Here is a 23501-nt window from a genome sequence, read left to right as displayed (position 1 = left end):
ACTTTTTAAACATTTATCAGTGTATTTACTTCAAATAATAAATGTTGTAAGTTCCCTAAATGTTACTCTGCTTGTGTTAAAAGTTACATAATCTTGATGATCTAAGGGATCTTTAGATCCTAGTGATCTTGGGGGGGGGGGGGGGGGGGGATGGAATCTCTTACCACCAGTGTCACTGAAGTCCAAAAGGTATTTCCTCAAAATTTCAAAGACAGTTTACTTGTTTTAAATTCTTATTAAAAAAATTTTTTTTCTTTAAACCACTGTAGAAATACTGAGTATATACAGTATTTTATTATGTACTAGAAAGTAGGTCATTTAAAAAGTTAAACAGTATTCAGTGTCTTCTACACCAGAAAACCACTTAGAGAATTATAAGATGATTCACTCAGGTGTTATTTCAGGATGGACATGAGTAGAATCAGCAAACACTTTTGAAATTCTTGGTAGTTGTATAGCCCTGATAATCAGTAATAGAAATCTGTTAGTCCTTCTTGATTTCTCTACCTTGATTATCTGTAATCCTCAGTTTTGCCCTGTTTCCTTTCTTTTCCAAACAGTATTTTTATAATTATGTGAAAATGTTTAAATGTTTGAAATTTGTTTAACAGAAAATTATAACTCTTTCCTATCTTTATTGTTAAATCTTGCCTCTTTCTTAGTATATGGATTTCCAATGAGCATGTATGCTTTGGAATTTTTTCCTCTAGTAAATTCAATTTCCAGTCTCATTGTGAAATCCCTGTGATACTTTATTCTGTCTTTTTTATGTCACCTGTTAGTTACCTTATTGATAGCTTTTATCTATATCTTAGCAATGCTGGTGAAAGCTATTTTATTAAATCTTTTCCAGCTCTCTAGAACATAAATGTAGCTACCTCAGGCTTGAACTTAAGTAGTCTCAAATACAGTTAGATTGCATAATCTCCATACCATAATTTCATCTTCAGCTAAGATTATTTTGTGTTTACGTGTATAACCATATCATCCCTAATCACTATACAGACATAAATTCTAGGTAGGGCAAACTGAAATGTCAGATTGTGTTTAGGTGAATAAGGGATTTAAAGTCTAAAATATGTTTGCGATTATATACTTAAGTCTGGGAGAAAAAGAGCATTCATCATAGCACCTGTCACAGGTGTTACTTATTCTAAGACCCCACAGAGTGAGGTGCTTCACGAAGCAGGTGCACCAGCTGCGAAGTCATCATCAGAGTTGGTTATATTCTGGGTGGTATAATAAAACAACTGTATGTGTCCTTAAGAATCTGGATTTTATTTATTGTTTTGTACTTAGGCATACTTTAGACCTCAGTAAACAACATACAAACTTTTCTGTGACCACATTCCTAACGTTAGACATTTTGTTGGTTAATGGCTCTGCTGCTTCCTCCTGCAGACTGTGTTCTAATAGGGCATACCTCACTTAATGTTAGAGCATAAATATCGTGTAAAGAAGTGTAAGGACTCAGGGGAGCTGAGCTGCTGTCACTTAGCGTGCGTGTACAATGAGAGGTCTGTGCTGGCACACAGAGCTTAGAGATACACTGAAATTGTTGGCACTGTGCCTTGTTCCAAAATAGATTTGTGGAGACTCATAAAAATACATGAATAGTAGGATAAAATAAAACTAAAAATACGCAAGGAAATTTGGCCATGGGAAAATAAGGGTAGTATAAATATGATGGTAATAGTGACATTGGTATTTTGAGCAATAAATGCATGCTTCCTAGATCTAAGCCACCAACTCGGCTCCAGAGCTCTCCAGCCATCAACACAAAAAGGGGAATATGAACAGTGACCTGATTCATGGCAATGTCAAAAGAATTCACTTGATACTGAGACTATATGTACATTATACACTGCAGCGAAACAAATCCCACAGGGCAATTTCTTATAACAGCCCTCAAAATAAGCCAGTGGTATGAAACCAAAGCCCAACTGAGTAACTTCTATTCCTCAAGTATCTTAAACAGTGCAATCTGTATACACAGCTTTCTATCTGTCTTAATCCAAGGATATAGAGAACATTGCAGATAGAGTGTATTGTAGTAATTTACAAGATAGTCTTCATAAAATCTTTCATAAATATTTTTGTGGGGCTTAAACAGAGTGTTACTGTGAGGGTTAAATAACAATTAATGAAAACATGTAGCAGTTTACCTTGTATATATGAATTGCTTTACAAAATGGTAGTTATTCCAGCTCTTATCTAAGACCCAAGTTCTGCATATACATTGAATATAATACTTCATGCTACTGCCTAAATGTAGAGCAACATGCTTGATAGCTGAGTTAGGAGTTGGAGTGACGTCTTTTTATGGAAGCGGGGGGCGGGGGGGAAGAGGACCTCATTAGAAAGAAATCCCAGCAAAGTGAGCATCTGTGAGCAAGGCCGAGATTTTTATCAGAAAACAGTTGTAGGGCGTTTTGTCATGGATAAATGCTGGTCACGGCCTCATCATCATTCACATGACAATGCCAGTGTATATGAACCTTGTCTGGAAATTTTACACTAAATATCCATTTCAGAGCTGTAGCCAGATCTATTTCCTGAGTGGCATTTTGCTTCTGCGGGAATGCCAAATGGCAAGGAGCCAAACATGTAAGATCAGAGGAAAGAACCTTCCAGAAAGAGTGAACTACTGCCCAGGTCTTGAGGGGTGGTGGGCCTGGCGCAGGATTGGGGAGTGGCAGCTAGTCCCTGTGCCTGGAACACAGCGTCTGCTAATGACTGTGGAGACAACAGCGGAGTGAGCACAGACCCCCTCACTTAGGCCTTGCGACAAGGGAAGGGTTTACTTCTTCTGTCTACACTGAGAAGATGTCGAAGGGTTCGAATGGGGGAATACGGTCTCTCTTCCTTCACTCCCCTCCCCCAGTGAATTTACCTTCATCGTTCAGCTTTAAATTATTTTACTTCATTTAAGCTTTTAACTCGAACCTCCCTTTCTTGGTTGTGTGTCTCTTGGTACCAAGTCTTGCTGCCTTTCTGTTACCTGAAATGCTGTCGGTTCCTGACCTTTCTTTTATTTACCTGCCTACTCTGTGGGCCAGCCTCTCTGGACAACATCCGTGATTGACATTTTCTTTCTAGTGATTCCATTTAGGCCACCGCAGTGTCCTGCCAGTAATGTGAACAGAGATGAAGGTGCCGGGACGTTGGCGGAGCTCACAGAGCTGTGCTGATGGACCCTTAGCTGGACACTGCCTGGCAGCGGTTTGACTTGCTGTGGCTCTTCGCCAGGGCGTTGCTTCTGACGCAGGAGTGGTCGTCTCCCCTTCCAGCTTAACCGAGTGAAGCGGTCTGGGACAGGGTCTTCTCACGTAGGCCCAGTGTTCTCATCTTTTCTTCCGTCTCTTCTCTTGTCACCGCTGTCACTGGAAATGACCTTGTCCACAGCTCTGTTTCTCCTGCTCTCTTCTCGCTCCTCCTGCATCAGTTAGTCTCCTCGCTGTGTGCCTCTGCTGGCACTTTCCTTCTTCCCTTTGTACCTGCGCAGACATTCCTCCCCTTGGTTGTCCTTCCGGTGGGAGGAAATACCCATTAGTGAAGAGCTTGATCCCGGGAGCCACATTGACCTGGATTTAACTCCTGTTTTCTCTCAAGTTAGCTTTAGCTTTTAGTCTTTCACTCCATCCCTTCTGCTTTTTCAATTGCTTAAAGAAACATTTCACCTAGTTGTTTAATTACTGCTTCAAACTTAGTTTCCCTGTGGCTTGCGGACATATATGTATGTATATGTCTATATGCTTATTTCTCACATGACACTTAAGCTGTCCAGTAATAGCATCTTTTGCATGACTTCCAAAAGCCTCTTTTAGTATTTCTGTACTTGTCTTCTCCCTGAATGGGGAAATGGTTGAAGCCGACTTCATTTCTTGACGTAGTGCTTTTTTCTGTTATTATTTTTACATAACGCATGGTAAATGTTTTTAGACTGAGTGTATCATGTGGATGTGTTTCTTTGTCTCATTTATTACCAGTGATCCATACTAATCAAAACAGCATGATCGTGTTGTCATTAAGGAACTGCTGTCAACTGTCATAGTAATTTCTGCCGCAGCGATACACACGGTTATCTTAGTGTAGAATGGGCTTTGCTTAGTGTGGTGCACAGTGCTGTGCACTAGAAATAGGACGTGAGCAACGTAAGTACTGTTTTTCTAGTATTCATGCTAAAAACGTTAAATTACAGTTCAGAAAAAAACACATTTAATCCAGTGTGTCCAAAATATTGATATTTTAACATGTGAGCAGTAAAAATTTTTGATATTTGACATTACTTCCTTCCTAGTAAGTCTTTGGAATCTGGGGTGCAGTTTAAACGCATAGCACATGTCACTTTGGACAATCACGTTTCCGTTGCTCAGTGGCCACATGTGACCAGTAGCTACCATGGCAAGTTAAGTGTCAAAATAGCAAACTCTGGAACGTTTCACAGAAGCATTTCACACAGTGTTCCCTGCATGTTTACAGTAGAAAGATGAACTGAGTAGTGTCTGATCATCAGAATGTAGTATTTGCTTCAATTTCTGTAAGTTTTGAGTAGGCAAAGAAATAAAAGGTTAGTTTTTAAATGTACATAGCTTGAATGACTAAATATTGGCACTCTCTTTTAGTATTAAAAAAGATTGACCCTATTATGTCATTTCTATCAAAAATGAACTAATTTATGACATTTCCATTTTTAGATTAATGACTTATTTTAAATGCCGGTCAAAGAGTCATTTAAAAGTGATTTAAGACCTATTTAATAAAAGAGGATACAAAGTTGAAAAAGACAAGGTCCCTACCCTTTAAGTGTTCATAATATTGTGTTATAATCACTTGATTTTATAACAGTTTATTCTCAGCATTTGGGGAAAAGGTATACTCAACAACTAAATGGATATTTAGGTGTGGTAACATTAGATATTCAGGGCTATGTGAGCAGAGTTTTGAAGGCCTCTTTGGAAAGGGTTAGGGGCACAGTAAAGGGACAAAATTTCAAGCAGTGACAACGATGTATATGAGCACACGGGCACTGAACAGCATGTGTGTTAATGTGCATAGCAAGCTGCTTGTTGTCACCAGGAATAGTGCGTGGTCCTCGGATTTCACTGGAAAGGGAGGCAAGGGCTCCCCCCCCCTCCTTTATGCTGGAAAATTTTTACTTTTTTTTCCTCTTAGGTGAAAAGGTGGGTATTGATAAAAATTTAAGCAGGGCATAACAATTAGATTCACAATTTTGAAAACTTACTCGCGATGTGTAGATGATTAGCGAGAAGGTCAGATCCGTCAACGGGGATCCATTTAGAAGATACTGTAATTACCAAGGCAAAGTTGGCTGGACTGAACTATACACATTGAAGGAAGAAGGATATATAGGAAGTTTATTCAGTAGGAGTTGGTGTCTACTTGGATGTGTTGGGTCAGGAAAGAGGAATAGTGAGACTAAAGTTTCTGCCTTTACCCCGAATGATTGAGAAAAACAGGAGAGGTTTAGATTTTAAAAGTGTTTTATTTTAGAGATGTTAAGTTTTGAGTATTTTTAGAACATCTGGCTATTGAGGTCCAGTGAGACTTGAGAATAACATCTTATAATTTAGAAGGAAGTTTGGGGCTAGTGGTACAGATTTGGGAATCATGGGAATTGATCGCAAAGGGAAACCATGGAACAGGATGAAACCCTAAAATACTCCAGCATTTAGAGGGACCGTAGGGGTCCAGAAGCCAACATGGGAGGTGAGATGGAGGCATGGGAAACCTGAGGGGAGTTCAGGAGAAAGTTGCCATCATAGAAGCCGAGAGAAGGGACTTTACTGTGGGAGTGGATAGTAATGTAAATGCTGCAAAGGATAAAAAGAGGTCTGAAAAGTAACTATTGGATTTCATTGATCATTGGTAGCCTCCTGAAGGTGGCGCCAGGTGCATGGCAGGTGTGCAGCTGCCAGGGCTCCAGCTGGAGGGCCAGGTACACTCCAGGACTTGGTTCTGGACTGCGAATGGTTTCTACCATTTTAAAAGGACTCTAAAGGAAAGAGCAAAAGTCTGTATATTAGAGATTCTATGGCTTATAAAACCAGTTTGTCAAGTAAAAGGAATAGATGATTACTCTGCTTCAAGATGCTTGACTGGCAAAAAAAACAAGGTGGAAAGGGCTTATAGCCAGAGAGGACTGACCAAACCTTCAAAAAGTAAAAGGGAGGGAAAAAAAACGTTCGTCTATACAATTTAAAAGTCTTCAGATCATCAGCTAATCAAACCATTTAGTATGTGTCACATGTAGACATACTTATATATATCATCAAATTAGTATGATTTTAGAACATGATTTTTCTTACTGTAATATGCATGAGTTTAACTGTGTACTTGGCAGGACAGTTCATCATTACATTTTTGTTTAAGATGGTAAAAGAGCTTAAAAAGTGCTATTTCTTTTAATCCATATCTGGGGATAGAGGATGTCCATGATTACCTAGATTTTAATACTTTCTTACAAACTGGCAATTAATATAGATGGATATAGAATTAGTATATGAATTTTTGTATTTGTGTACAAATACGTAGTTTCCATCTTTAATATTCTCCTTCATACGATGTTTTCTAGTATTAAAAAAACCAATATTTGATCTGAATAAAAATCAGTCTGTTTATGCTTAAAAGCACTTAATTTAGTTGATATTAACATTTCTTAATTGTCTCTTGACTTATCTTGTTAATTTTAAAATACATTTAACATCCAAATAAAATGGTTCTTTTTGCACTGCAAGGCATTTTCTCAGTTGATATTTTCCTGTTTGGTTCTTTTCAGCAAGCATATGTTGAGAATTTAGTAGGTGTCCAGCATCGTCATTGGTACCAGGGATATAAAATTAGATAAGAACTGCTCTGGTCTCAGGTAGATGTAGGCACAAATAAACTACGTCAAAACTATATGATTAAATTTAATGTAATTAATTTTAGACTAAATACATTAGTGTTTTTACTGAGACCTTATTCTGATTGGATATCAGTTCAATGTGGATAACGTCGAGTGTCTGAAAGGTTTACCATGCAAATTCCCTTCAAGTGATTTTTAAACTGTAAAGTCAGAAAAATATTAAACTCTTCTACAACAATTTCATTGTTTTACTGTTAATTATAGCAAAGGAAGATGCAAACTGTGCAGTGTGCGACAGCCCGGGAGACCTCTTAGATCAGTTCTTTTGTACTACTTGTGGTCAGCACTATCATGGAATGTGCCTGGATATAGCGGTTACTCCATTAAAACGTGCAGGTTGGCAATGTCCTGAGTGCAAAGTGTGCCAGAACTGCAAGTAAGTTTTAATTTCAACTCAAAGGTGTGTATTGAGTTTAAGAGAGACCCTATTATTAGGTGCTAAAGGTTTGTGTAATATGATAAAGGTTGTTCATACTGCAGCTATATTCATTCCCACTGACTTCATCATGTCTTTAAAAAATTACTAGATATTAACATTTATATTATTTTGAAACAAGTCTAAACAAAAACTAATTTTCATAATTTTAAATTCCTCTGGTTGCCTAAAAAACTCATTTAAATTTGCCAGACATTTTAAATGAATGATATTAACAATTTAAAAGAAGCATTAGAGAAACAAAGCCACTAATTTTGAGAGAGACTGGGGTGGAGACTTAATAGGAAAATAAACTTCTAATTGCAGAAAGTTATATGAGAGCGAGTGAAAGAATCAGTGATGTGTTTCAATTTCCATCCTAGGAAGAACTATTTATACTAAGACTACTTAAAAAAAAAAAAAAAGAAAGAAAAAAAGAAACCTGTATATATCTGAAGACAGTTACCTTCAGTAGACCCTGGTCACCATAATACTGAAGCACAGTTGCTGTATGGCATGTAAACATTTGGAATGGGATTATCTCTTCCTATTTGTTGTATTCCATCCTTTGGTTATTTCTCCAGTCTTTTTTGTGATTTTTTTTTTTTCTCCTGCTACTAATTAGCATGATAATTTGGGGAAGTTATCTGCATCTATAGCAGTCTTCAAATTGTTTACAAGCCAAGGACTTTTGTAACAGGAGAAATTATGCCCACCACTGCCATGATCAGTCTGTTTTATTTCTAATTTAATTCGATAACAGTCAGCATCAATATCTTAAGTATGTGGAATGAATAGGACCATGTGCTTTTATATTTTGGTTAAAAATTAAAATATCAGCAAACATGTATTTGATACCTTGTTATCTGTGCCTAGTTTCTTGGGAAGGAATAAGAGAACTTGAAGAAAGATTGCTTTTCCTCGAAGATCTTTCCACATAGCTAAAGAGATAAAACATGCAATTTTATGTGTAGAATTTGTTAAAATGAATAAGAAATAACTAGAGGCCAACTAACCCATCTTCCTGTTTACTTCTGTTTGTCCCCAGGTGTTACTCAGCGGCTCCTCTCTCCACTCTTCTTCTTGCGTTCCCCAGTTTTTCTTTTCCCGTCCTCTTGAAGTAAATTCTTAGTCTCTGAGAGTGGCTGATAGCCAGGAATCGAGGCAGAGCTCATGCTGTAGGGCAGGGGCCCGATCTTTGGGGCAGAAGAGCATTCAGGGAAAAGAGTTGAGGTTTTTTGACTACAATTCTTAATAATTTTGAAGAGATGATTCTTAACACCTGTTTATTTAGTACCAATGCTCAGTGGATATTCTAAGCTCTTCAACCAGAATTTATATTTAATTCTCAGTGTCTTTTGTTCACATTTTATACCTGAAACCAAGAGGACTCAAGTGAATTTTATTCAGGAGTCACACAGCTAGTGGAACAGCAGTCTGAATACAAATATAGGTCTGATGCCAAATTCTATCCTCTTTTTATTATATGACAATGTCTTTCCGATTCATGATGCCAACGCTTGTTCCTTCCCGTGCAGCATCACCTGTCAGTTACAGCTCCTTCCCCTAGAAAGGGTGTTTACTGAGATGTTTAAAAAATAAAGGCCAGAGTCCTTCATGTTCCCTTAACCTTCCTTCTCTGCAGGAACCCTAACCTGGCTAAAGCAGGTTCACCACAGGTGAGCACTCAGTAAGGATAATCCTGTAGGGACCTTAGGAAGATGTCTGTTTCATCCTCCAGGGGGTTACCTCTATCGTTCTCTGAGCGTAGACGAAACAGACACTGAGGTATTTATGAACTGGGCAGGTCCTAGGACTGATTCTTTTCATGATTACTTATGTTATAAACATAAGTTTAAAGATAAGGCATCATTAATGCTATCTTATTTTTTAGACAATCGGGAGAAGATAGCAAGATGCTAGTGTGTGATACGTGTGACAAAGGGTATCATACTTTTTGTCTTCAACCAGTTATGAAATCAGTACCAACCAATGGCTGGAAATGCAAAGTAAGTTGTTTATGTTTTTAAGAAAAATATCATCATCTGTATGCTTTTCATATAGACCAGAAAAATCGGATACCTATTCAAATCTATACATTATCATCAACTTTAAAAAAAACAACAGCTTTATGGATGTATAATTAATATTCAATAAACTGCACATATTTAAAGTCTGTAATTTAATTATACGTGTATACATTTATGAAACCGTCATCACCTTCCAACATAATGACCAGATTCATCACCCCTAAAAGTTTCATGGTGCTCCTTGGGAAACCCTCTTTTCCAGCTGTTCACCCTCCCCCGCCGCCCCTGTCTTCCAGGCACTGTGCTGTCACTCACCATTGGTTAATTTGCATTTTCTAGAGTTTTATATAAATGATACCGTATAGTATATACTCTTGGTGGGGGGAGGGTCTAGCTTTTTAAACTCAGCAAGATTAATAGTTTGAGACTCACCCCCATTTTTTGTGCATGTCATTAGTGACCCCTTTTTATTGGCAGTTAGTGGACATATCATAAATTGTTTATCAAATCACTTGTTGGTGAACCTTTGGGTTGTTTACAATTTTAAGCTGTCATGAAAAATGCTGTTATGAACATGTTAACGTATGTATGGTGCTTCATGGCTTAGAAATTGGTTTTGAATGATTTATCTTTAATCTTTCCAGAAAACTATCTGAAATGTAGTAGCCCCGTATGGAGATACTGAAAACACAGAGCTATAGTTTTAAAATTCAGTACCTTAAGATTCAGAGATAAAACACACATTTTGGTGATTGTGTAGTGATTTCATATGCACATCACATTTTTATGGGTGTAAGTACACTTGTATTAAATATTTGGAATCATATGGTACATATTCATATATTGTCCCTCCCCTGTGGTAGTTTTAGTAAGTGATTATTAGATCTTTACTTTTTGGACGATATTTAACGTTTCTCTTGGTTTTGAGAGTCAGAGGAGGTCTTGTAGACATTGTTTCATTGCTGAAGATAGTAGTCTTTCTGCTTGGTTATGACAACTTTAAGATGCATTTTCATTTTTTTTCACTTTTTCCGGGTAGTCTTTTAGTCCGTGATTCTCCCTTCTTCCATCTATTTTGTTATTTGCATCTTTATGACCCTGAGGTGTTCCATGCTGGTCTCTTTAAGCTTCCTGAGGAATTTACTGAGGCTCTGTCCTCTGCATCTCTAAACCCTGTGGGTTGGCTGGCAACTCTACCTACTGGGCAGAGTTAGTACATTACCAGGTAAACAACAAATTTTAGAAGTGTTTGTCCACGGAAGAACAGAATATTTAAACGCTTCAAGTGAAACTAGAAGGATAGATCAAATTTATCTTTAAGTCTCAACTGACTGAATCTTTTTTTTTTTCCCCGTTTGGAAGATATTTACCAACAGTATTTACTGTGACTTTTCTTTTTAAAAAAAAATTTTTTTTTTTCAACGTTTATTTTTTTGGGGACAGAGAGAGACAGAGCATGAACGGGGGAGGGGCAGAGAGAGAGGGAGACACAGAATCGGAAACAGGCTCCAGGCTCTGAGCCATCAGCCCAGAGCCCGACGCGGGGCTCGAACTCATGGACCGCGAGATCGTGACCTGGCTGAAGTCGGACGCTTAACCGACTGCGCCACCCAGGCGCCCCTACTGTGACTTTTCTTTAGATATTCTCTAGGATGGCTCAATCATAAAAGTAGTTCATATACTTTCTTTGAAATTCATATGGGTAAACTAATAAATTCCAGATGAGAGCCGGTGAGGACCTAGTGGTTAATTGTCCAAGTTTACTTATTTGTAGAAGCAGAATAGGGAATAAAACTCAGGTTTCCTGTCTTTTTTTTTTTTTTTTTTAATATGTTCATTTTGAGACAGAGAGAGAATCCCAAGCAGGCTCTGCACTGACAGTGCAATGTGGGGCTTGAACCCATAACCGTGAAATGACGACCTGAGCCGAAACCAAGAGTCGGATGCTCAACCGACTGAGCCACCCAGGTGCCTCTGAGGTTTCCTGTCTTCCCATGTTTTATCCCATATATAATGCTGTCTCCCTATGCTGTCAGACTATACTTCCTTGAGGAGCAGGGCTTTTCTTTCTAGATTAATTAAGAAATATTCCTTATCTAATTTTCACTTGGTATGAGTGTGTAGATGCTAAGAAACTAGACTTTAGATCCATAGGCCATCTCTATACATCCCCCAGGTTGAGTTTTTATTATTATCTCAATTTTATAGAACGGACATGAAGCTAGGCGTAAACTTTCTTTTTATCTTCAATATGTACACTGCCTTTTAAAAAAACTAGTATAAAGTAAATATTTAATCTGACATACAATTTTGCTTTGAAACTAAATTGCCAGGATTGGGTTTAAAAGAAAGATATTTTCTCATGCTCAGTTCAGTGTGTAAGCTTTTCCTCTGGCTTTAATAACGTTGATACAGAGAATGCCTTTTGTATTTGTATAAAAATAGTATTGATAATGTCCTGACCATGTTTACTAGCTCAGAATAATCAGACCTCGAAGTGCCAACAAGCAGCCCTTCAACAGTAGATGTAATGAAGTGTCGGTGTAACTATAGCCTTTTGTTCATGAGTGCACCGTTGTGGTACAGTTGAAATCTGTACTAAATGGGGTACCAATCCAATTATTTCTAAAATAGGGAACAGAAGTTCCTCATTTTAAGTTACTGGTGTGTTGTTTGCCCTTTAACTGTAGCCAGTCGATGTATATGCAGACAGGAACCCTCTCTGCTGGCTCTGTGGCGCCCTGTGCTGTCTGCACAGCTCATTCTTGCCATAATTGTACCGTGTAAAATCTTGCATCTTTCACACACTTTTGACGCACTTGATAAATACAAAAGCTAAATGCAGGTATTAAAATCTGCATTCTGCATTGTGTGACCCTAGGAGGTCAGTTAAATTTTTTTTGGTTAGCATTTCTATGAAAAATTCCAAATTTTCAGAAAACAGCCCTCTAGGACTGCATCTGTGGTCTACCTACGCCCTCACTTTCTTGCCCCCTCGGTACAGAAACGCGCTCCCGTTACCCGAGCACGGCCCTTCTCTGGACCGCCGGGTTTGTCTCTGTCTCGACTTCAGCCTAGCGGCGTTCAGAGGGGCGGCGTGGGTGGGTGGCTGAAACGGCCCCGGAATCCGAGGGGAGGGGTCAGGCTCCAGGTGGAGGCTTCCTGGGCTGCTGGCCTGCAGGCTGTGAGGTGGAACCAGCCTGAGGCTGCCTCTAGAAGCTGGAAAGGTGTGCTGGCCCAGCAGGGGTGGGAGGTCGTTTGCTGTCACAGGAAAGCCTTGGAAAGGGGAGCGAGCTCACCTGTAGGACCCGAGGATTGGGTGAGGGGGTGGGGGAGCGCGGAGGAAGCCGAGCACCTGCGCCAAGGCCCCGCCCACCGCAGGTCTGGGCCACCTGGAACTTGCGGCCGTCTCCCGCTTCCAGGGCGGTGGGCGGTGAGTTGCGGGCCGCCGCCCGAGGGTGGGGATAGGAGGAGAGGGGCCTCTTCCCTGGGGACGGAGATCAGCGGTAACTGCCCTCCGGTGTGGCTCCCGGAAGGCGGGGCCTGGGGGCCGACCAGGTGGGGCTGCAGTTGGCGGCCTCTCGGCAATTCCGGTTCCTTCCTGTCTGCAGGGCCCGCGCTTTCCTGGGTTCGCGTGTTTTCTCGTCTTGATTACTGGGCCACAGAAAAAAAAACCTGCTGTCGGCAGATTTGTATGTTTATGCTTTCATCTTTACGTACCTTTACTTGCCTTTTTTGTTTTCCGAAATAGATAGTTGAATTCATAATTCGTTTTCTTTACTTTTCTAAGGAGAAAAAGTACATTTAAGACTATACATTTACCTTCGATTATAGCTTTGGCTGCACTCGAATTTGTTGTATTTGTTACTGTCTCTGTGTACATCTGAACTAATCACTGTATCTATTTTTAAGTCATACTTAAGCATGTAAATTTCTGCTCTAATTGTATTTGATCCAATAATTAACCGGTGTAGTTTTCTTTTTCACAAAGAGTGACTTTAAGGTGTAGTATTTGTGTTTATTAATTCATACAAAGTCCTTTTTGTTGTTTGACTAGTTGATTCCACAACATATCAGGATGTACATAAAATTGACCGCTGCGGTTTTTCTTATCAGTTTTTCTTTGTAGTTTACTTTTTCTTTTATAAACAAAAGTAATATTTTGTCGTTGTTCTGTAGCAAGTGGGTCAGGTCAGTGTTGATACGTTGTGCTTTTTATCAGTGTAAAGCTACTCTATTGTGTAATGCCTTTTTTTTGGAGGGGGTGAATGCAAGGAACCAGCTACTTTTGTTTGCCTGGCCATATGGCCTTATAGGGCTTTAGTTTGCCAGTTGAATGTATCTTTTCACAGCTTTTTATTTTGTGTCATTTTAAAAGTATTCTTTGAAAGGTTTAATAGACTTAACTATTGAGATTAATGGTTGCTATTGAGATGCTTGGCTATTTTAAGACAAATTGGTTCTTTTGATTTCCTTTCTGTTTTTCTGTTCCTTTTATTTCCTGCAATAATTTGCAATTAAGAATCTTATTTTATGAATGCTGAGTTATAGATGTTGAAAGTATAAATGTTTTCTTCTCCCACTTATCACTGAAAATGAAGAAGTGAGAAATTTTCCTTCCTTTCTTTTCTTTGTCTTATATTAAGACTGTAAACGTTGTCACGTTTCCCTTGCAAAAAATGTCGTTTCTTTATAAATTCCAGTCTCATTTAGCCCCCAGTTGTTTGGATTCTTGGTTATGGAATAGTCATTTTTCTGAAATCCTGCATATCTGAAAGAGACAGTTGTTGCCTTTAGACTCACAAGAAGTTGTTTTGGTATTACTTTGTTTTATAACTTTTTCTTTGTTATGTTGTGGAAACTCCCCCCCCCACCCCCCCGTTTGTGGTATCACAGAAGAAAACTTTTCCTTTTTTTTTTTTTTCTTTTAAGACATTCACTTAATTAAAATCCTTTTTTTACTAAGAGCTTTGGGATCTTCGTTTTTGTCAGTTACTTGGAATAAGTTGTTTTGAGACTGTATCTGATTGCGGTTCTACATTAATTAGTGTTACCTGGAACACGCTGACCACGGTCCGTCTCTAGTCTGGCCAAAGAAAAGGTCTAAGGAAGTGTTGGTTAACTTTGCCTTTTTTCTTTCTTTTTCTCTTTACATTTGCCATCTTTACGGTCTCTTAAATAATCTTCAGTAACATCTAGATAATTTTGTTTCCTTCTTAAAGTAAGGAAACATTATCATCTTTGCTGTGCTTTTCATTATCTTGAAAAATGTCTTCAGAAGTCTGGGTGTATTTCTTGCCGCTGTTCTCTTTTATCTTTGTCTTGCTTGCTCTCTTCCTGATTTGCCGTCTATAATAGTCTGCCATGCTCTTTCACAGTGACTGAATCATGTATAATCTTGCTGAGAATACATAGTTTTGTTTTAATTCTGCTCTGTGGAGGTATTACAACGTGGGTAAAAGATGAGGCCTGGGAGTCAGCCCCACTCTTCTAGTGACTAAATACAGGATCTTTGGCAAAGTGTTTTACTTCCTTAAGCCAGTCTTTCTCCCCTAGAGAATGTGAATGGAACTTCCCTCACAGTGGTGTTGGATTTAGCGAGGTGCTGCCTGTAAAGTGCCATGTAATGCCTGAATTAAGTACCCAAATAATCATCGTGGAGTTTTTCCACAGGAAGTCGTACCCACTGTGCAGCTTGAGAGAATGATCCTCTTTCTCAACTGTCAAATGTTTCCATAGATGTCTATAGTCTTTCGTCATAATTCATTCGTTTATTTAACATTGGGAGGCCTGCTGTATGTCAGGCACTGTGCTGCAGGTTCGAGGTCTGCCTTTCGGGAGGGGGCAGACTAGTGAGGCTGCTCACACTGAAGATGGGGGGCTCTGAAGACGGGGGTGGTCTTTTTAGGAACTTTACTGTCTACCAGTCATTGTCGGGTAGGTTCTTTTTCTAGTTTCTCTGTCAGGAATGCTTGTGTGTTGACACGTCATGCATTTTTAAAAATTATTTTGAAATAATTTCAAACTTTAGAAGTTGGAAAAATAAAAACACCCATATGCCATTTCCCAAGATTTACCGTTGTTAGGATTTCAGTATCATTGTGCACCCTCTTTCTTTCTTCTCCTTCCCCCAACTCTTTTTTTGCCCTGAACTGTTTGAGGGTTAAGTTATATATACCGTTCCCCCTTTACCCTTAAACACTTCAATGTGTATTTCCTCGCAGTAGGGATATTCTTACGGAATCACAGCACAGGCTACCAATTTCATATGTTTATATCAGTGTAAGTATTTTCGTCTAATCTCATCCATATTTCAATTTTGTCACTTGATCTAACATCCCATATAGCATTCGCCCCCTCCCATGCAGGTTCCAAGATCTGGTCTAGGGTGAGGTATTCTGTTTAGTTCTCTGTTTGACTCTTTTAATCTGGAAGTTTTCCTAAGCCCTTCTCTGTCTTTCCGATATTGACATTTTTGAAGACTAGAGTTTTTCCCCATATACCTGTTTTTGTTTTTTTTTTTTTTCCTCCGAATAGAACTTGTCTCATTTTGCCTTTGTCTAATACTTCTTCATAATTAGATAGTCACGTGTTCTTGGTCAGATGACTGTATAAGTGACGATGTGCCCTTCTCGGGGTATCCCTGCTAGAGGCACGTGGTGCTTATCTCACCCTCATAGGTGACGTGAATTCTGATAATTTGGTTAAGCTGCTGTCAAACTTATTCACTGTTTGTTTGTTTTTTCTCTCGATGTAATAAAACATATGAGAAGATAGTTAAGACCATGTGAATATCTTGCTCCCAAGAGCATTTTTATGATATTTCCTCCAAGACCTTAGGAACCCTTGTTCGATGCATTTTTACCTGTTGGTTTTAAAGGGATGCTTTTGTAGCCCTAGCATTTCTTGGCATTTACCAGTCAGCCCTCTGCACTCTACTAGAAGCAAGAACTCTCCCTTTTATTACATGCCACAATTATTTGTTTATTGTCAACATTGAGAAATTTCCATTATTTTCAGTAATTTATAGTTCTTTACCTAATTCATTTTACACTCAGATTGTCCCATATTTGCCCTTGGTGGCCTCTTCAGGCTGGCTTCTATTGTTTTGTGACATGTCCTCACCATTTATTTGAATACTTCCATTACACTTTGGCATAACAAGGTGTCCCAAGCTCATCGTACACCTTCCTGCTCCGCCCGGGGAATCAGCCCACTTTTCCATAAGTGGGTCCGGTTCCTTTGGTGGAAAGTGGGTGCGAGATGTGCTCATTGCTACGGGTGTGTTTGTTTCTTTGTCTTTTCAGCAGATGGGACAGGAAATACATCGTGTGTAAACACACACACACGTATACAAATAAATGTGTACTCACACATGTATAATTATAAATGACAGTTCTGAGTAGAACTTTTTGTATAACTTTGACTTTTGAAAGTATGTTAATATCCTATATATTTTTAAAAAAATAAGAAAAAGGGAATAAAATCTGTTACTGAGAGCAAGCCGAGGTAGGTTTGTTTATTTGAGCCGTTGAGTAAATGTGTTGGTGTTGTTGGGACGAGAGAAGAATACAGATACAAAATGAATGGGAGAAAGCAAGAATTCAGTGGGAGGGGTCAGAACTGGAGTCACTGGTGTAAATTCATTATTTATAAATTATGTACACGTGAATATGTTAATTCTTACGTCTTGAACCCAAAATTGTATATCTTACTTTGTTACGTTCTTTTATTGAATTTATGATTGATTCTCTAGGATTTTCCAAGTGCTATCTTGTCATCCAGGGATAGTTTTGTTTCTTTTCCTGTTGTTTTCATTTGTTTCATGGTTTACATTGGCTTCAGAACCAGGTTAATTAGATAGTAGTGGAGGTAGGTGGCATCCTTGCTTTCTTCCTGACCTTGGTGGGAATGCCTCTAGGGTTCTCCACTTAAATAAAATGCTGGCTTTAGGATCGGGATATGTATGTATATCACATTTAGAAAATACTCATCTTTTCTGAAGAAGTTTTCTTCTCTCTCTCTCTCTCTCTCTCTCTCTCCCTCTCCCTCTCCCTCTCCCTCTCTCTCTTTTTTTTTGTTGTTTTGTTTAAGGCTTTACTTTTTTCCCAAAGGTTTTCTTCAGCATCTGTTGAAATGCAGTCATTTATTTTTTCTTTTCAGACCTAATAATATGTCAGATTTTATTAATAGATTTTCTAATATTTAACCATTCTTGCATATCTAGTGTAATCTCCATTTGCTCATATTTTATTCAGGATTTTTGCCTCAATATTTATGAGGATATTTGTTTTAAAACTGTAAGACTTTAGCGAATTGGTGGTTCATGCTAGTTTCTCTTTTTTTGATCGGCAAATCTTTCATACTCAGCAGCTCAGAAAGTACAATTCCTTTTTTTCCTGGTGTCTTAGATTGAAAATTGGGGTGGATAACGAGAACTCACAATTTATCAGCTGTGTGCCCAGGATTTTGAGACGAGTTGGCTAAAGGTGCAGGAGAGAGTTTGGCAGGCCTTGCGCTCTGTAACCAGTCCTGCTTCGGTAAGGATAGGGCTTCCTGTTTGAAAATGTGAGAAGCCGTAATTGGATTTTGATGTGGAGAGATTACGTTCACACTTTCGGACTCCAGGTCATTTGGAGTGGGTCATGATAGTTCTTTCGTGCGAATTCTTGTTTTTAGTCCCTGAGCCACCGACAGGCAGATGAAGTACCGGTGTGTTTTCCCAGCACGGAGTCGAACACTTAGTTCACAGAAGCTGCCTCCTGATTCGGGGATAGGTTTTTTTGTTTTGTTTTGTTTTTTGTTTTTTTTTGAAGTTTCGGTTGCTATGTTCTTGGTTTTCCTCCTTCCCTGTTTATGCTTTCTTGGATGTCTCTAGCCCCTATTTATGTTTTCCTGGAGGTTTTAGTGCAAATTGAATGATGTCTCCTCAGATGTTCAAAAACACACTGCCTTTTCAAAAACATACATCCTAAACGAGTGTCAAGAAAATTAAAGCTTAATGTATAATGTACGAATCTTTCATTGATTTCAAAAAGGTTCGCACCAGAACTGCAATACAAATGCATAACAAACTGTTTTTGTTTTCATTTTTTCTGGTGTTTAGAATTGCAGAATATGTGTAGAGTGTGGCACACGATCTAGTTCTCAGTGGCACCACAATTGCTTGGTATGTGACAGTTGTTACCAACAACAGGATAACTTATGTCCTTTCTGTGGGAAGTGCTACCATCCAGAATTGCAGAAAGACATGCTTCACTGTAATATGTGCAAGAGGTAAGAAGACACAGTTCTCCCACTGAAGTGTTTTGTCAGTTCTTCTATCCACGCGATCATTTGTGCTGTCATGTATCTTTGAGCTCCAAGCTTTTATCACTCCAGTAATCCTTTTAGTATTGAGTACTGTTAAAGATGAAATGAAATTACATATTTATGAGTCTGGAAGGCAGAAGGAAGGGAATGGGCGAAAGACCTGAAATGAGCATTGAGAGGGAAAAGTAAGGAGGAAATAGCTTAAAGATATGGAAGTAAAAACATGTGAACACCTTTGAATGACATCTAAAAATGCCAGTTCCTTTTCTAGAACCTTCACCAGTTGCCAACCCCTACAACCTCTCTTCTATTACCCTTAACCCTTCCTATACCCAGTTTTCACCAATTGCCTCTTTTTTTTTCCAAGATAGTAACTTGTCTTTAAATTAGAAAGTTTTATTTAAATATATTTATCACTGCAGATGGGTTCACTTAGAATGTGACAAACCAACAGATCACGAGCTGGAGTCTCAGTTCAAAGAAGAGTATATCTGCATGTATTGTAAACACTTAGCTGCTGAAATGGACCCCTTACAGCCAGGTGATGAAGTGGAGATGGCCGAAGTCACTACAGGTAAACTTGAGAATTTTTGTTTCTTTTTAACGATACTGTGCCAACCAGTCACCGATGCATTATTTTAGTAATGATGAGGGAATCCTGTGTATCAGATCCCATCTTATTCTTAATTTCTCAACCTTTAATTTAAATGTGCAGGTGATTTGGGTCATCTCTGAATCTGATGGCTGACAGCAAATCTAGCTATTTTCCAGCCCTTTTCCTAATAGTCGAATTCTAGGACCGGTGTGCCTTACTCCAGCTGTGCTCTTGGAGCCAACAGAAGTTGTCAGTGTTTGGCAATATGACCTAGTTCGTACTTTATAACCTGGGATTATTTCACTCCAAGGTTTAGTTTAGTGGTTTTTGTTTTTTAAGTTTATATTTATTTTGAGAGATACAGAGCAAGCAGGGGAGGGGTAGAGAGACAGACAGACAGGCAGAATCCTGAGCAGGCTCCGAGCTTTCAGTGCAGAGCCCTATGTGGGGCTCTAACTCACGAACTGTGAGATCGTGACCTGAGCTGAAATCAAGAGTTGGACACTTAACTGATTGAGCCACCCAAGCACCCCACAAGTTTTAGTTTTGTAATGTCCTTCTTAAATGTTAATTCATATATTTTGATCCCCAGATCAAAATAATTGCTTAGGTAATTTTAGTAGTATACTGTTGTTGGTTGTAAACATAATAACGAGTTTTTTGGTGGTAAAGAAAACAGATCTGCTTACCAGACCATTTTTCACTTTCATCGATACGGTGACTTTTATAAAGTCCTATTTTATCCTCTATGAGAAGTTTAAGTAGATGCAGCTTAGTTATTAATGTTTTTTTGCTAAGATGCCATCAGTATACAGTTGTGCAATATCCTTTTAAAATAATAAAGTGCCAGTAACCTTTTAATTCATAGTTTCCATGTTTTTTTCATTAACATGTAAAATGTAGATATGTATTTGGTTGAAAAACTTAAAGCGTGGGGAAGAATTTATGGCATTTTGGGTGGTAATTTACTCTCACATAGGAAAGTCATAATTTATGTAGTTAAAAAATCAGGGAAAATTTAAGCTGAAGAATAAATAATTTTCTCTTAAGATTGTAATAATGAAATGGAAGTTGAAGGACCTGAAGACCATATGGTATTTCCGGAGCAAGTAGTTAACGAAGACATCAATGGTCAGGAGTCCACACCTGGAATTGTTCCAGATGGTAAGAATGTTTTCGGTAATGGATATAATTTATTTTCTGAAGAAAATGTATATGTACGTTGAATATGTGAGCATACACTAAAACTTTACTAAATAAGAATGAGCTACGAGTGTAGTCATTTAGGAAATTGTTTTAGAGAGGAGTTTTCTAGTCAAATAACATTAGAAATTAATAGGAAAAGGGACTTACTTAGTAACCAGAGCATTACTGATTGTGAGATGTTTCGTGCTGGGATAATGAAAAATTATTGTTTCAGATGGTCTCAGTGGTTCTGTTGAGGGCATTTCAGTTATTTCCATGATATTTTAATAAAGCTTTTTACAAGATTGATAATAGCTATTACTAGAGAATCTAGAATTAATGAGAGACGAGGTTGGGGGAAAACTACTTATTAAGTTTAATCTTGGGCTCATCTGACAGTCTGGGATTTTATGTGAAATTTTATGTTATATAGATTATGTACATAAAAAGCCTCAGATTTTTGGGGGGGATTGAGTTTTATGTTTAACAACTTTCATTAAAAGGTATAATTACATAAGATGTAAAGTAAAAAAAAATAAGACAAAGCTATCTGTAATAATCTTGTCATAGTGCATCATCAGTTTCCTGATTTCATCATCATACCCTACTTACTACTAAGTAGTATGTTTGGTGTTTATACTGATAATTGGCATTTGGCAGTGGAATAAAAATCTTCCTGAAATTACTATCGAGGTAGCAGTGTTACACAAATTTTGACTGCTTGCTAGAGATTCCATAAATGTGTCATTACAGCAGTTCACATCCATACAGAAGAGCAGCTGAAGAGTAATTCACCAGAAAGTCTCGACACACATGATCTTCTCATTTCTGGTAAGCATACTTTCTACTTTGATTGAGTTACAACATAATATTTTTATGACTGCTATGCAGATTTGGGTCATTATCAAGTTAATTTTTCAAATGAAGTATCCCAAAGAATTGTTTACTATTGGTGTATATACATTACAGTAATGAAATCTTTTAGTTAAATGATCCTTCTCTTAAAAAGAATTGGCAGTTGGGGTGCCTGGGTGGCTCAGTCGGTTAAGCTCAGGTCATGATCTCGCAGTCCATGAGTTCGAGCCCCACGTCGGGCTCTGTGCTGACAGCTCAGAGCCTGGAGCCTGTTTCAGATTCTGTGTCTCCTTCTCTCCCTGCTCCTCCCCCGCTCATATTCATTTTCTGTCTCTCTCTGTCTCTCTCTCTGTCTCTCTCTCAGAAATAAACATGAAAAAAATTAAAAAGAATTGGCAGTAGATTTTTGTTTTTAATGTTTATTTATGTTTGAGAGAGAGAGAGAGAGAGAAAGCGTGAGCGGGGGAGGGTCCGAGAGAGAGGGAGACACAGAATCCGAAGCAGGCTCCGGGCTCTGAGCTGTCAGTACAGAGCCTGCACTTGATCTTAGCCAAAAGGCCGAGAAGCGATAGTACAGAGCCTGACACAGGGCTCGAACTCACGAATCATGAGAGTCAGATGCTTAACCAACTGAACCAGCCAGGTGCCCCTTATTGGCAGTAGATTTCTAAAGGAGGTTATATTCTCTGTAGAGCTTCTAAATCAAATGTTCATTATTAAGCAAGTTAAAATCCTCAAATAAGACTAGTGGTGGAGCATAATAGAATTGCTTGGGATATCGAGCATGTTTAAATTTTTTTTTTTTAAAGTGTTTATTTTTGAGAGAGAGCCTGTGCATGGGGAGCAAAAGCTGGGGAGGGACAGACAGGGGGACAGAGGATCTGCAGCGGGTTTTGCGCTGACAGCAGAGAGCCTGATGCAGGACTCAAAACTCACAAACCCTGAGATCATGACCTGAGCTGAAGTCAGACACTTAACTGACTGAGCCACCCATGCACCCTAAGAATGTTTACATTTTTATCTTAATATTTCTTGCCTAGGACAGAACAGAAAGAATATGGTGGGGATCTGTATGTGTGTTGCGTGTTTTCTTCTTTGTCAGGGACACTTGGGGTGGACTTTCATCAGCCATAGTTTAGGCTTCGTGTAGCATTTAGGATGAGGTTTTCCATGAAGTCACTCAAATGATGGTACTATGGTCTTAAACCCCTAAGTGTCCTCCCATTATTTATATGTAATTTTGTTTTAAAAATCTTTTTTTTTTTTCCCAACATTTCTTTATTTTTGGGACAGAGAGAGACAGAGCATGAATGGGGGAGGGGCAGAGAGAGAGGGAGACACAGAATCGGAAGCAGGTTCCAGGCTCTGAGCCATCAGCCCAGAGCCCGACGCGGGGCTCGAACTCACGGGTCGCGAGATCGTGACCTGGCTGAAGTGGGACGCTTAACCGACTGCGCCACCCAGGCGCCCCTTAAAAATCTTTTTTTATCGTTTTTTAAATTGTTAAGTATTTTTGAAGCATTTTTGTGTGTAAAAATATTTGGTGTGATCAGATCTGTTATTTGATGATTTTTCCTTTATCCTGAACTGTAGTCTTTCAGGGAGTAGAAATAAGGAGTAGGATTTCCTTTTGATGTCAGAAGATAAAGCACAGTCACCATAGTGAATAGTAAACAAGGAAATTAATATCTCAATTAATGTAACTTAGAAATTACCTAGATAGTATTTGAAATAAGTGGTTTTTATCCAGTGATCTTACTGTATAGAGCCATTTAGGACTCGTGTAAACTGGGTCTCTGACTTTATTTTCAGGCAAGTTTGGGTTAAAGGCTTAGTTAGCACACTAGCGTCCTGATTTAAAATTTGTCAGCTAGTGACTTCAGATATTTCTGATATATAATTATGTTTATTGACTTGCTTAGCTTTGACAGTATATTTTCTTTTGAGTGTTTGATTATCGATGATGAGCAAAGATTATATTAAAAAATGTGTATGTTGGCAGGTGCAGCTAATAAGCAAAATAAGTCTTTTCTATCTGTGATCATTACTCATTTGAGACTGCAGAAGCTTTGTTTACATCTGAGGGCCCAGTATTGCAAAATACCTTTATATTCTAGGCACTTATTTACTTGGGTACCTCATGTAAGATCAACGAGCCTCATTTATTTGGCTGCAAAATGA

At 38.6% G+C, this 23501-nt stretch overlaps 1 protein-coding gene across 22 annotated transcripts in view; it reads left to right on the top strand.

Annotated features, from left to right (window-relative positions):
• KMT2C (lysine methyltransferase 2C) overlaps positions 1-23501 on the top strand; it is a 287946-nt gene that overhangs the window by 158638 nt on the left and 105807 nt on the right. For all 22 annotated transcript variants that reach the window (XR_006298642.1, XR_006298641.1, XM_043589991.1 and 19 more), the window contains 6 exons: positions 7133-7304; positions 9238-9352; positions 18480-18649; positions 19108-19259; positions 20331-20444; positions 21219-21296. Coding sequence is in view for 20 of the 22 variants with exons in the window: in XM_043589991.1 (XP_043445926.1) it covers positions 7133-7304; positions 9238-9352; positions 18480-18649; positions 19108-19259; positions 20331-20444; positions 21219-21296 (801 nt within the window). In the remaining 2 variants the exon portion in view is untranslated. The remainder of the gene's footprint in view (positions 1-7132; positions 7305-9237; positions 9353-18479; positions 18650-19107; positions 19260-20330; positions 20445-21218; positions 21297-23501) is intronic.

This window comes from Prionailurus bengalensis, chromosome A2 (assembly GCF_016509475.1).
Source record: "Prionailurus bengalensis isolate Pbe53 chromosome A2, Fcat_Pben_1.1_paternal_pri, whole genome shotgun sequence".
Taxonomy (NCBI): Eukaryota; Metazoa; Chordata; class Mammalia; order Carnivora; family Felidae; genus Prionailurus; species Prionailurus bengalensis.
The sequence above is the reverse complement of the archived record's forward strand: the minus strand, read 5'-3'. Positions and strand labels throughout refer to the sequence as shown.